This window comes from Streptopelia decaocto (assembly GCF_964273445.1).
Source record: "Streptopelia decaocto genome assembly, chromosome: 2".
Lineage (NCBI taxonomy): Eukaryota > Metazoa > Chordata > Aves > Columbiformes > Columbidae > Streptopelia > Streptopelia decaocto.
In genome coordinates, this window is record NC_138655.1 from 117,013,587 (window position 1) to 117,027,614 (window position 14,028).

Genomic DNA, 14,028 nt, shown 5'->3' on the forward strand with positions numbered 1-14,028 from the left:
AGGTAAACTTTAAGGCAGGAAGATGAGTCATCTGGTGTTCTGTTCTTCGTCCTATCAGGTTCACAGCTTGACGTCCCCATTACTACTGAAATTCTGCCCTCTTTTTGACCTAAAATGCCATCTCAAGAATGCCTTAACAGCGAGAATGCTAGTGTCAGAATAGTGACATACTGTCCAATGCCCTATCCAGTTCTCCCATTAGCAGAGATGTTTGAATATATTGAGTCAGAATGGGTGATCCCATGACAACAACTGCTTAGCAATTTCCCAGCTGGCAACTTGTATGCATTCATTCTTTACTAGTATCCACTCTAAAAACTTGATGGAATGAGGAATGTACATATACCTGGCACTGAACTCTCTTGAATGAAGCAATTTTCCTACAAAACTACAACTGAAGTAGCTGTATGCCAGAAAATGATGCACTAGTTAGTGGAGACAGCAGAATATTTCCCTGAGTTACTTCATAATAATTTGATGAAAACAGGAGATGTGTTTTCGTCACTCATTCTTGCCTGCAAAACAGTTTTTAGTGAAAACTGTATTTGGGATTTTGGATGTGGATGATTTGTGTACCTGCGTTTCACCCTGTTGTCTCCAGCTTGCGCAACTACAGCAGGAAGGCTGTTCCTATTCCAAGGGAGTGGACCTCTCAAAGCAGATGATTTCTGTTATAGGCACTGTTCCCTTAAGCAGAGAATTTCAGAGCTTTTCCTTGCTAGCAATTTCAGGCTTATAGGTTCTACAAAAGACTTCACAGTCCTAATGTTTCAGCCACCTAGTGGAGCTATAACACACAGCAGCAAAATGTTCTTTTGCTAGTCAAATTCTTTCACCTCCTAAAACAACATTAACTATGGTGGCTGAAGTATTGTCACTGTAAACTGAGACCACAAGGAAGCGGAGGTTTGCTTGCAAAGTAGGCGGTTCACTCCGGTGTGCAAGAAAATTATGAGGTATGGGAAGAGGCCAGCTTGGCTGAAAAGGGACCTCCTGAGCGAGATCAAGCACTAAAGAAATGTATGGAAATGAGAAGTGAGGATGGGCTACCCCTGGAAGAATGTGAAAGCATGAACTGGGTAGGCAGCGTGAAATTAGAGAAGGCCGTAGTTTTGAAACTGGTACAATTGAAACTGGTGAAGAATGTGAAGGCATTAAGAAGGGCTTCTGCAGATACACTGACAGGAACATCAAGGCAAGTGTTGGCATGGTGCAAAATCAAAGAGCCTAGTAGTAAAGGACGGTCTTTGCTTTGGCCTTTACTGTCAAGGTTTGTGCTTAGTATGAGAGTTTGAGGGAGAGAGGCACTACCCACTTTAGAGCAGGATTGAGTTAGGGGTCACTTAAGTAATCCGGACACATATAGGTCCCTGGGACCAAAATGGAATGTATCCAAGGGTGCTGAAGGAGCTGGCTTTCTGAAGGAACTGGCTTTTACCATTGTGAGACTGTTGTCAAGTGTTTTTGAAAGGTCATGCTTATCATGGAATGTCCCTGTTGAGTGGAGGAAGGCAGACAAAAACCTCATCTTCAAGAACAGACAAGCATGCCTAGTTGCAGTCTGCTACAGGAGGATTATAGAGCAGACAGAACCAGACTCTTCTCAGAGGTGTACAGAGAAAGGAAGAGATAACCAGTCACAGATTGCAGCAAGATCCAACTGGATAGAAGGAAAATAATTTTGACAGTGAAGGTGGTCAGACTGGAACAGTTTGACCAGAGAAATTGTAGGATCTCCATCATTGGGTATTTTCAAAACTCAGCTGGATGAGACCCTGAGCAACCTGAAGTTAGGTCTTCTGTGAGAAAGGGTTTGGACCAAATGACTTCCAAAGGTCCCTTCTAGCCTGTGTTATTTTAAGAGTCCGTGATTCTGTACCTGTATGAATTTGAAATGTGTTTTTTTTCATACTCTGCTGTGACAGAGCAGTAATACCAAAGCACTGTGCCTAGATTGATCTACATATGGTAAATTGCAGAAAAAAACCTCTTAACTTCAATTAAAAAAATGCTCAAAAAGCACTTGACTATGTCTAGTGACAATAGCAAAGAAAATTTCTTTCTGTACAAGTAATTTGCAAGACTGTGGAGAATTCCTTTGAGACCATACACAATCTCAAGGACTGTTTGTTGCACACATGAAGATATGTTACAGCATTGCCCCTAGGATATACTGTACGTACTGCTTATATGTGTGCTCAGAACACAAGATGACTGTAACAAATTCATCATTATGCGCAAAATTGTTTGCTTCCTTTAGCTCTATGCACTTGAAGCATTAGGCGCTTTTAAGTCATGAAGTTAAATTAGGATTTTGTTTTGATATGGAAATCTCAACTCCTTTATAAATATGACCACGTGTTTAAAATATGTTTTAGCATTGGTCAGAAGCCACTTTTGCTCAGTCTTCTCTTAGGACAGCTCAAGGGTTGGTATGAGAGATCTGAAAAGAGTGATTAGAAACAACAAGCTTATTGTTAGGAAGTTTAAAGTCATGGTGTTGAAGCCCACAGCTTCGAGGGAAGACATTAAAATGTTAAAAAACACTGCCCTCTTGTGCATTTTCAGTCTTTCTCTAGCTGCTCAGATCTTGTTCACAGATTAAATTAGTAAAATTCTGCTACATCTCAGTTAATGAGAGCTGCCACCATTTAAAGTGTTATCTAGTATCCTGACAAGTTTTTATTATTACCCTATTAATCTGTAGGAATTTTTCATTTTGATTGTTTTTCTTCAGGGAAATTTTCATTGTTTGTCCCCTATCCTCTGACTTTCAAATCCATGGAAATATTTTCTGATAGTCTTAAATTCTGTATTAATGGCTATTAATATAATCAGGAAGCTGAAACCTAAAGTTTAACATTTCGTAGTTCAGATTTTCAAAGCAATCTCTTCAAATATTATGTACATTATTACAATAGAAATATTATAGGCCATTAATTTGCAAATGTCACACACGCTTTCATAAAAAATGCAATGTTTCTAGGCATCTGAAATTGTAAAGGTGTGAATATAGTTTAAATATTCCCTGATGATGTGGCATGATCTTTTATATTTTTAATGATCGAACTGGAGATGTTGGGAAGTGTTGCTCATTTCCTCAGGAATAACAAGGCAGAATAAATAGCACCCTCTGGGTATTGGTACATGTGACAACAGATTAAGCCCAAATTGATGTCATTTTCTTTTAGAAATCTGGTCTGTAAAGTGTATTGGTTCTGGGATTAATTCACAAGCCTGTCAGCCTTCCCAGCTGTGACCACCACTGGGAGAGGGGCCAGGTATGCAGCTGGGGCCAGCAGCCTCCTCATCGGTTCCAGCCTGATCCACCATGGTGAGCATGTGCTGACACACTCGCTTACACCTGCTCAACTGGATTATTGCAAGTACAAGTTACACAGAATTTGACTTTTCCCTAGACTTTAGTAATTGGTTCTGCCTGATGAATAATTGGAAATGGGATCTAGCACATTGTCCCCAGAGGATTATAAAGCAATAAAAAAGTTTATTGTTGCCATTAAGTCAGCAGATTTGGCTCTGACAGAGAAAGCACTGTTTTCACATAGCTACATTACAGAATAAAAGAAGATAAGAGTGTGACAGAAGTAACTTATCCTGTAAAGGCAGGATGTTAGAGCTTCTCTGTACTCATTAGGGACTTTGTCAATAGTGTTGATTGTAAGTAAAAGCACTCAGCTATTGGCTGTGTAAAATCTGAACGTTCGATATTGTTTGATCTTTTTTCTGCCTAAAATGATGAGTTCCCACATCCCCCAGTCATTTCTGGCTTTCTACAGGATTGCCAGGTTGTTGCAGGTAGGTCTGACTGCAGGTTTCACAAGCACCTGAACTCAGGTGGCAGTGACTGACCAAGGTCTTGTCTTGGCCCCAGAACACACTGTCGAGTGCTCTCAGCCTCTCAAGAAGTGTGGGATGCAGATACAAGCAGTGAGCTCCCTTGCCAGAGCCATCCTTTCTTCTGACTCTGCTCTTTGTCACTGTGGCAGGCTCCACAGAGTCCTTCCAAGCAGGTCGTTTGTAATTGGATTGAAAGTCCTACTCACGGTGTGTGGAGGAGAACAAGTAGCCTGAGGACTTGGCAGTGAGCAGGAGTTCCTGATCTGTCAGTCATGCTTGCCCCTCCATCCATTGCATGCTTCTATATAGAGAACTTATTCTGTTGTAGAAATGAACCTGTACATGAACATTACTGAAAAAGAAAAAGATGGATTACACGCTTCATGGCTAGCACAGCTGATCCTTCTGGGAGGTGTCAAGCAGACTTAACAGGTGGGGTCCCATCTGACGTACATGTTCAAAAGCTGCAACAACTCAGGCCACAGTGCCCGTACTCCAGCGTGGGCACAGACCAATTTCACAGGCAGGTGAAGGCGGATCCTGTTCCAGCACCCTTACAATCTGAAGTGTAATCAAATGTTCAAAGAACTCAAGCCACCTCTTCATTTTCTGTGCCAGAAATGTCTGTTTGAACACAGCTTCACTTCAGGTGTGCGCAGTGGTGTGGCTCAGGAGGCGTTTATGACACCAGACCATGACTGGTGCTGCAATATTTAGATCAGAATCACATCACACCTGATGTGCTGCCGTGTCTTGGCAGTTCCCTTCTGCAGCCAAGAAACATGTCGCTTTCTTCAAAGAGGAAGGTTTTTAGGTGTTTGGTTTTATCAATGTAAATTAAAGTGTAACTCTGAGTGTGACCATGAGATGGAGCCACCACAACACTGGCAAAATCTGTACACTGCAGGAGAAATACAATACGGGGCTCGATCTGTTTCTGAGTCCTGTGTTTGTTAGATGGGCTCTGGCTTGCTCATTTTGGGCATGTCTCCATTCTCCTGCGGTCTCCCACTAGGAATACGTAGGGGTTTTTTTCCCCATACTTGGTAATGTATTTTGTATTGCATTTTTGTAGCCTCTGTCAGCATAAACAAAAATAGGAAATGCTTATTCCTGCGTTCAGCTTTTACTAACTTGGCGTATGATCTGCGCTTACTCTTTGTCATTAAAAACAAGTCTTCCTTGGAAAGTCACTTCTAATGGAGAGCCCTATCTGATTTGGATTTCCTGGCTACTTCATTAGCTTTATTTTACATAGCAGCAAGTGTAGCTATTTTAATAATGGTGTGAGACCTTAAAGAGACTGAAATATGCAGTGACAGGGGGAAAAATATTTTTATTTTTCCTTGGTGCAATAACTTTAGTTTGTATAAGAAACTTATCCTGAACAGTTATCTCCTGAAGCATTTTTCCACCATTTGTTGATGACAGAATTACAAGGGTTTTGTTCCTGATTTTAATCTTCTAATTCACTTGCATATTTTGAGATAATTATTGCCTATTTTTAAAATACTTTTTCTTGCTTGTCCTGTCTAAATTTGGCTTCAGTTCTCACCTCCTTAAGTTCCTTTGATTTATTTCTAAGCAACAGGATTTTTTAGACAGTCTGTGAAATATTGTCTAGGAAATGTTTATAGAGATGCTTGAATTGCTACTCTCATTTAATATCATTGATAAAACCAGGTGGCATGGCAGAGATTAGTGCTGCCTGGTGACTGAGTGATACACCACTATGTGCCGGTACTTACACAGTATTTAGAAGTATACAAAATATGCAAGGAAGGAAACTCATGTTGAAACATGAATATGTTGAAGATAAAGTATGAAGCCTGTCACATGCCCAGTTTAAGGCTTTTCTTTCAAATATCTTCTTACTTCAGAGTCACCAAAAGGTTTAAAGACTAGTATTTGGAAGATACTCGCTTTAATAAGCGAAAACATGCATAATTGTTATAGAATTTAATAATACTTTAACTGTATTATTAAATAAATTATGGTGTTTTAAATCATGAGATAAATTGCCGTATAATTTATATTTCCTAATAATGTAAAATACTAAATGAACTCCTTAAAAGTGAGTAGTGTTTTAGATTATGACTTCTTTGTACATGTGAGGTAAAATGTGGAAGTCTGTGTTTACTCTTTCTTCTTTAGATGGTTTTATTTCAGCTTTATGAAAAAATATGTAAGTAGGAGGAATGCATCCCTTTTACACAAGTTGATTTGGTAGATGTGTGAGGCTTCATTAGATGGAAGCACATGAATGTGCTGATGTCGAGCACACGTGTGGGCATTAGGAGGCACAAGTCAATAGTAACCAGCGCTGCTTAGCACATGATGGTCACCAATGTCTTTGTGTTGGAGGATCCCAGGAGAAGACTCTCCAGATCGTGTATGCTGGCTGGGCCTGGCTTCACACCTCCTCCTAGGCCTCTACTCTTCTTAGAGTTGCTGGTAGAACTGACTTGCTTTCCTGGCCTATTGAATGGGGGCCAAAACATCTAGAGATTAACTTTGTTGCCATTTTTTTAGGAGAGAAAACAGCGACAAACGTCTGACTTGAAGAATTAGAAATGCAAGGTTATTAAAGGAGGTGGCCACAATAATGTATCTGTCAACCAGAGCAGTGTTTACTGAGCACTTTCTTCTTGCTGAGTGCACTACTACCCTTAGCTTTTGTGCTTTTAAGGCTCTCCTTAGGTCTATCATTCACACATTTGATGGGATGTTATTCTTCCTGATGTGAATTTTGCCATAGAAGTGAAGTTTTAATGTTCAAGATGCTAAAAAAGTGATCCACAAACATATGAATTTTCCAGCATTGCCATTTTTCTAGTGTACTTTTTTCTTACAGCTAGGTCTTCATGACTAGTTCTGCAAAGGCACAAGGCATGCAAGTGCTTATATTAGAGAAACTGTCTTCTCTGTTTATAGAAAGAAACATGCAGCAAGATTTTGATTCGTTCAAAATACTGTGCTCCTCAGAGAGAAGCTAGTGCTAAATATTTGTAAGACAGTGAGGCCAGGTACTTGAATGCTTTTATGCATAGAGATTTAGCTTGAATTTAGTGAAATTGCACTGTTGGCCAAGTAATTTTGGTGTATAATCCATTTGCCGATTTGAAAAGTGATGTTAGAATAACTCAGTACTAAATCAGCATGCACGAATGTGTGCAGAATACAAATAAATACTTATACTTGTGAGCCAGACACCATCAATAAATGCACAAAGTACTCTTTCTAAGGTGACAACTATTTCTGTACAGTCAACTTGAAATTCTTGTTTTATTAAATAATTGTGCCTGATTGGCTTGACACCTGAGGCTTATCATAAAGTACACTTTTGACAGCTCTTTTCAACAGGCAAGTTTCTTTTTTCTTTCCTCCTTAGGGAGCCTTTCCATAAACTCTTGGTTCAAGGTCTTATCAAGAATCAGACATTCAGACTAACAACAACAGGCCAGTGTTTGAAGAGAGAGGAGGTTGATCTCACTGGTAAGAGAGACTGCATGGGAAAATCAGCATAGGTACATCCAGAAATTCAGGGATTGCTTTGCTGTACAAGGCTCAGTGCTGGGAAAATTTGGAATAGAAAATTAATCCTTGTAATATTTAAACTGGAGAGCAACTTCTGTGAGTTTTGGATTCATATGCACTGCTGAGTGCACAGAGACCCTACTAATCCAGCAGTTTTTAATTGCATCCAAACACAGAAAAAGTGCTATGGTATTATTTTAGTTCCAGTATAGTCCAAAAGATCAGAAGTCAGTTTTGTTAAGACACTGCTCAGCAGCTTGCTGAATGGTGCCAGCAGCCCCAGCAAACAGATAACCTACAAAAACACTGTGGCAAAGCTAACACAGATGTTGCTGTCTTCAGCAGATATTGGGAATGTAAAATGTGTATACAAAAAAGTGCTGTTTCTCAAGTTCTGTCCAATGCCTTTGCTGCATAAGCTGGAGCAGCAAGTCCTGGTTTGGGGACCTGCAACAACAAGAGTGGTTTGGTCATATTTACCTCCTTTAAGCACTCCCCTCATGCAACCTTGTTTATTCACTGTTCTCCTGGATTAAAAAAAAAACAAACCAAAACAAAAAAAACCTACCTTCTTCTTGTCAGGGTAACTTATTGCAACTGAAACCTATAAATCTGATGTTTGTAAAAGCTAAGTGCAGGTCAGAATTGTACCAAAGCAGTACACCTATCTAGGAGGCTTTAAATGTCATGGTTAGAACAACGCTTAAGACTCAGGGGCTGTCAAGGCAGCACACAGGATGAATGCCAGATACAGCTTCCAAATGGCAGAAGGAGCCTTTCTGTCACAACATAATGGAAGCATTGGGATATTACTTGTGTTAGAAAATTAAAGCAGGAAAAACTTGGGAGGGAAGAGGGTGTTTACAATGGGTGTTTTTCCTCTATAAGCTGTTTGGAAACCAAAAAACATCACTATGAATAGTTGTTTCTTCTTATGCTTAGGCAACAAAATTAATTGCTGTTACAAATGAGCAAAATTTGTTTTAATATTTTGCATATGTCTTAATATTTAGGAACTGAGCCAGTTCACCTAAAAACTGGTGAGAAGCTCCAAGTTGCTTGGGAAAAAATGAGCAAATCTAAGCACAATGGAATAGACCCTGAAGAGTTAGTGAAAGAATATGGCATTGACACCCTACGTCTTTACATTCTGTTTGCTGCTCCTCCAGAACAGGATATTTTGTGGGATACTAAAAGTAAGTCAGATTGTTTCTTGTTTGTTTTTCCAGTGTGTTATATTTTAAACACAAAAGTAGTACCATGTCTAGATGATCTACATGCTTCGGATATGAACAGGGGATGGAAAGTTTCGGGAGAGCATTGTACTCCCAGTCCCACCCGTGAGAGTTCATGAGGATCATGTAGACATAGTCAATCAGGTTGTATTTTACTGTTCCCAAATACAGAAGAAGTCTTTCATCTAGTGCAATCAAACAGATAATCCACGCATATTACAGTCACATGTCTTTTACTTCTCCCTGTTTAGTAGTAGCTATGGTGGTCTTTTCAAGTGCAGTTCCTGGAGCAAAACTGGAATCTCTTGCCAGCTGGAGTGCCTTAGGAGATGATACTGTGCAGTGTAGTGTGATATAGTCTAGTAGAAACACAGCGTGTCTGGAAGAGAGAGCTAAAGTCATATCAGTGCCACACCTCAAGCCATACCTTCACGAGTGGCTCTGCACTGCACCACATGGAGGAACTGGCTATGAGCAGCAGTAGCCTGGGGCCTTTCTATAGTGCGGTCCCTGAGTCACAGAAACACACTCTTGGAGCAGCCATGGAGCAAGACAGATGACTGAAAGGTCGGGGTGAACAGCTTTATAACATCCCCATCCCAAACTAAGCTGTGTCAAAAGACAGTACTAAGGATCAATGCCTATACGCATTTGCACAGTAACATCTCCGTAGCAACAGAAGTATATATAATTTCTAAAATCAAATTCTAGAAGAATACTCTCTATTTTAAAAATACGTATGTGCATACACGTATGTTTATATATGTATGTTTGTATTTCTCCATGAGTTGGAAAAATGAGAGCACGTAGAACTATTTTGTTGAGTTGTTAAAACATGAGATGAGCATTCTAATATTGACATAACATTTGGTTATTTTACAGATTTAGCAAATATTCTTGCTGAATATATGTTTTAGAGCCATTGAAGAAAAATATTTTTATCTTATTGATTTTTTTTTTCCATTAAGGCATCCCAGCATTATTTGTAAAGACATTTTTCATTGTGTTGACATTTTTTATTTAAAATACAGGGTTGGTTTTTTTTTTAATATGTTCAGCATTCGGTTTCTGTTCTGCTTTTCTTTAAAGTTCTGGATTTATTAATTGTAACTGAAATTTATTTCTGCCATCTTTTGTTAATCTCAGCTGATGCTATGCCAGGCGTTCAGAGATGGCAGACCCGCCTCTGGATGCTTGTAACCAAACTTATTGAAGCAAGAACTTCTGGAACGATGCCCAATCGAGAGCTTCTGAATAAGAAAGAGAAGGCTGAAGCCAGAAAGATCTGGGAGCAGAAGAATTTGGTGATTTCTGAGGTTAAAAGAAGCACTTACATATTTTGTAAATGATTAAATAATTTACCGCTGATGGTAAAACCATATGCCATAAGTATTTTCCCTAGATGAGTAGCTCATAATTCTAAGTGAATTATTCCTTGTATAAGTAACTTTATTTACCTGCAAATTCTACAGGGCAGAATTTTTCTCCAAGTTGTAAGATTTGGATTGGCAAAACATCTCTGCCGTGCGCCTCATTTAAAGGGTCAAATGTTATGGCATTAAAATGTTATCTGTCTGGGTTTCAAGTAACTCGATTTCCAGTAGCAAAGCTATAAGTGAGTTATGCAGGTTATCCCTAACAAAAGCTTTTGATCCGTTTGCTTCACACTTCATTATCATGCCTGCTGTTTCATACCGAATGAAAAAAGTTGATGAAAATATATTACCTTATCCTGCAAAAAAATTACTGAAATGATTGTTCATCCCTTCTATGTGTTGTCTCATGCTGTGATTAGTGTCAATTCAATTATCCAAGACTCAGAAGGAGACATAAATACCTGCAAAATTAGCTTAAAATGTTTTTCTATGGATAAGAACTTGTCCTGAATTAAACCCTGTGGTGAGGGACCTTCCAGGTCTTTTAACAGACTTTGAAATTATAATTCTGCGATCTATGGACAAGCTTTCACCAGCATGATCGGATTTACAAGTATGGATGCCTCTTGTTTGGCAAAGGGAAGATATTTTATTAAAGGAAATAGAGGGCGATTACTAATACACAGTTCTCATTGGCATTGATTGAAGCTTTTAAAATCCTGAGACAGAGGAGAAGCATCTCTACAGCGTATTTATATGATTATTATTTTCCCATACACACGTGATTGCATACATTATGTGTTAGCATGCCGAAGTGATTTTCACATAAGAGGTAAGGTGGGCATATTTCACAGATTGAAATTGATTATCAATAATTCTTTTTCATTTAAAAACAAAATATTCCATGTTTGAGAATTTTAAGTAGTTGCTGATAGACCTTTTCTTCCAATACAAGGTAACAGAGTGCTTCACAAAGGATCATTTGTTCAATGCTGCTATTTCCCGGTTGATGAGCCTCACTAACATACTTCATGTAAGTACATGATAACTAAGCTATTTTTCCTCTCAGATCCTGTTCCTATAAGTCTTTATACAAAGCAGGAGCTGCCTGAACTATAGGTCCAGCTTTCCATAAGTCGTTTACTATCATAAACGTTGCTACTAAGTCAAGAGTCTCATTGACTTATTCAGTTCAAAAGCAGCATGTTCTGGTATCACTGTAACCCTGAAATACAGGGTTTTGCAGAAAGAGCTTGATGGTATTAGAGCCACCAGGTTCTGATGCTTATGTCTACATCCTGTAATTTCAAAAGGATGCATTTGTTTAGCTCTGTTCTTTGTTCTCTTTTGTTTTTAACCAAGTTGCATAGTATCTGGGTATAGTGGTAAACTATAGGATTACCAAACATTCTGATTTAAAGAAAAGGGTTATTATTTGCAAAGAAAAACCCTTATAGTGTTACATTCCTCAAAGACTGCTTTCACTACTGAGCTGGCTGCTGGGAACAGAGTTCCCCTTTTTAAAACAAATGTGAAAATAACTTAAGTCTTGAGCATTTTTTATTTAGATTGTTGTTTATTACTAATGACAATAGATTAAATACAATAAACTATTTTCATTATTTTTGGATTCCTTAGATCTGGTTGAGCAATTCTTCAGGCATATAATGGTAACCTGATCTAGACCAGAAATCAAATAAAAATTGGGATTTTTCAACTTCTTTATTGAAATAGCATCTTATACCTTATGGATTCCAAGGAAATTATTGGCAAAGCCAAGGAACTTAACAAAAAGTTAAGTAGGGTGTGCACAAGTGCTGTACTGAGATAACTTAAGTCTGGGATACTGTGTGGTGCTGGGAAGGTGACACACAGTTCTTTATCTCCAGCTCAGTGATTCACATGCATTTTGGGCTCATGGATGATAGTGAATGTTAAAAAATAACAAAAAAAGAAGCAAGCAGTGTCCTACAAACAGCCAGATGTTTGAACACTGACATATTTTTTGACCAAAGAAGTCAGTGCAGAAGACCAAAGAAGTCAGTATCTTTGAAGAACAAGTTTCCGTATTCATGCTGACACTTCCTCTTTCGGTCTCATTTGAAAGGAGGAAGTAGGGAGGTGGATGAAGATTAAATACAGAAAACACAGAGTAGTTACAAAAACTTACTCAAATCTAGTTTGCACTGACTTCATTAGTATCAGTGATAAGAAGATGCTATCTGACAAAGTTTGTGGTCTGTGTAAAACAAAGAACTGGGTTCGGACAATTTTCTACTTAGATGGGAACGGGTGTTGATCACACCCACCAGATAATTCTCATAAGCTGATGTGTATTGACATTTTTCTGTGCTGTTTCATTAGAGGGTTGAATTACAAAGTAAACACAGGATCTGAACTTACCATGGGATGTAATGTCTCTGAATCAGAACAGGCAAAGAGAGAAAAAGATTATCCAGCTATTTTTAGTGCAATATCTTTTCTATTAAGACACAATAAACAGAGGAATGAAGGTTCAAATTTTGTCAATCTAGCACCTTTTGCAAGAAATTGAAAATGTTCTGTACTGGAGAGGCTGTGAACACTTTACTAAAGCAATCTGAACATCAAACTGTAAAAGACTGTGCTGCACTTTTCATTCCCAAACCTTCCTTCCACTCTAAAACTTCACTCCGTCACTAAATTCAGCTTTACTTAAGCCACACTAGGATCCTGTACAGCTGGATCTTGTCCCAAGAAAAACCATGCTGCATCCATTGCAGTTAGGCTCTTTTATACAAGTACTTCACCTCTTCTCAGATAGCACTGATTTTATCTAAGATTGCACTTCTAGAAATGGTAGCACACAGAATATTTTTGAGGGCCACATTTTCCCACATGGGTCTGTGTTCAGAATCCTGGACCAGAGCAGCTCCCCAAGGGTCTCCATCAGCCTCTTTGCTGCATCAGCTCCCAAGTATTAGAGAGCACTCTGTGACCAAGAGCTGCAACTTTAATTCTCCAGAACTTTTCATAAGTTTCTAACTTATCGTGAAATTACGCTGTCCTGAGCATAGACATTGATTTTAGGTTTTATTACTGCATTTTCTTCTTATTTAAACTACTTCCTGCCACCAGTATTTATATTAATAATTTGTTTTCTTTTCCTGTTGTCTTTACACTTAGCAAGCTTCTCGGCCTCTAATTCTCCACAGTGCAGAATTTGAAGATGCTTTGGCTACACTCTGCATCATGGTTGCACCCATGGCTCCGCACATTGCATCGGAAATGTGGAAAGGTATTTCAAGAAATAAACTTTTTATTTATGTTCCAGGAAAAAAGGCCAAAAAAAATGCAGAAACATCTTTAAGATAGTACACGTGTCACTTATCCCTGAATTCTTCATCTCTCTTGTCACCTTCTGTCATAATTCCTAAACAAACTTGAAACTTGTGGTGTTCCCAGATCTCTCTTTCTGTTTTTAGTTTCTTTCCTCTTGCATACAAGGGTGGATTTCTTGAGACTAGGCAGACAAAGGAAGAAGGAAAGAAATACAAGACGGGACTTGCATGAGGAATTCATATGTCAGCTGCTAGCTGCTCCTGTATCTGTACAGCAGTAGTAAAAGCTGAACATGAGGATAGAAATAGCCCTTTTTCAAACAACCATTTCAGAGTCTTTGGACTACAGATATGTTCTTTCAGGAATTCAGACACGTCAGTAGACCACGTCAGTACTAAAAAGGCTAAAGGAGTATTCAATAAAATCCTACTCTTATAAAATTCTCCAGAGACTGTGGGATGTTATGGTGCAAATTAACCGCTCTCGGAGAGCAGGAATGGTAGGCAGGAAATCTTTTTTAAGATCTGTTAGTAGTAAACCCTTGAGGTCTCAGTCCCAAGTGGGCTAAGGTGCATGGTGCTGCTACAGTTAAAGCCTGTCAAATAAGGGATGTGCATGCTGGAGTTCAGTAGTTGCTTTTAAGGTTTATTGGGAGAAGTCCTAAGATGTATGTGGGAAGATACGAATATATTCTGCATTAA

At 38.8% G+C, this 14,028-nt stretch overlaps 1 protein-coding gene across 1 annotated transcript in view; it reads left to right on the forward strand.

Annotated features, from left to right (window-relative positions):
• The window catches only part of LARS2 (leucyl-tRNA synthetase 2, mitochondrial), an 88,397-nt gene that overhangs the window by 58,862 nt on the left and 15,507 nt on the right, over nt 1-14,028 (forward strand). Inside the window, exons 15-19 of the mRNA XM_082044819.1 lie at nt 7,250-7,353; nt 8,409-8,591; nt 9,777-9,946; nt 10,962-11,039; nt 13,172-13,283. Coding sequence (XP_081900945.1) covers nt 7,250-7,353; nt 8,409-8,591; nt 9,777-9,946; nt 10,962-11,039; nt 13,172-13,283 — 647 coding nt within the window. The remainder of the gene's footprint in view (nt 1-7,249; nt 7,354-8,408; nt 8,592-9,776; nt 9,947-10,961; nt 11,040-13,171; nt 13,284-14,028) is intronic.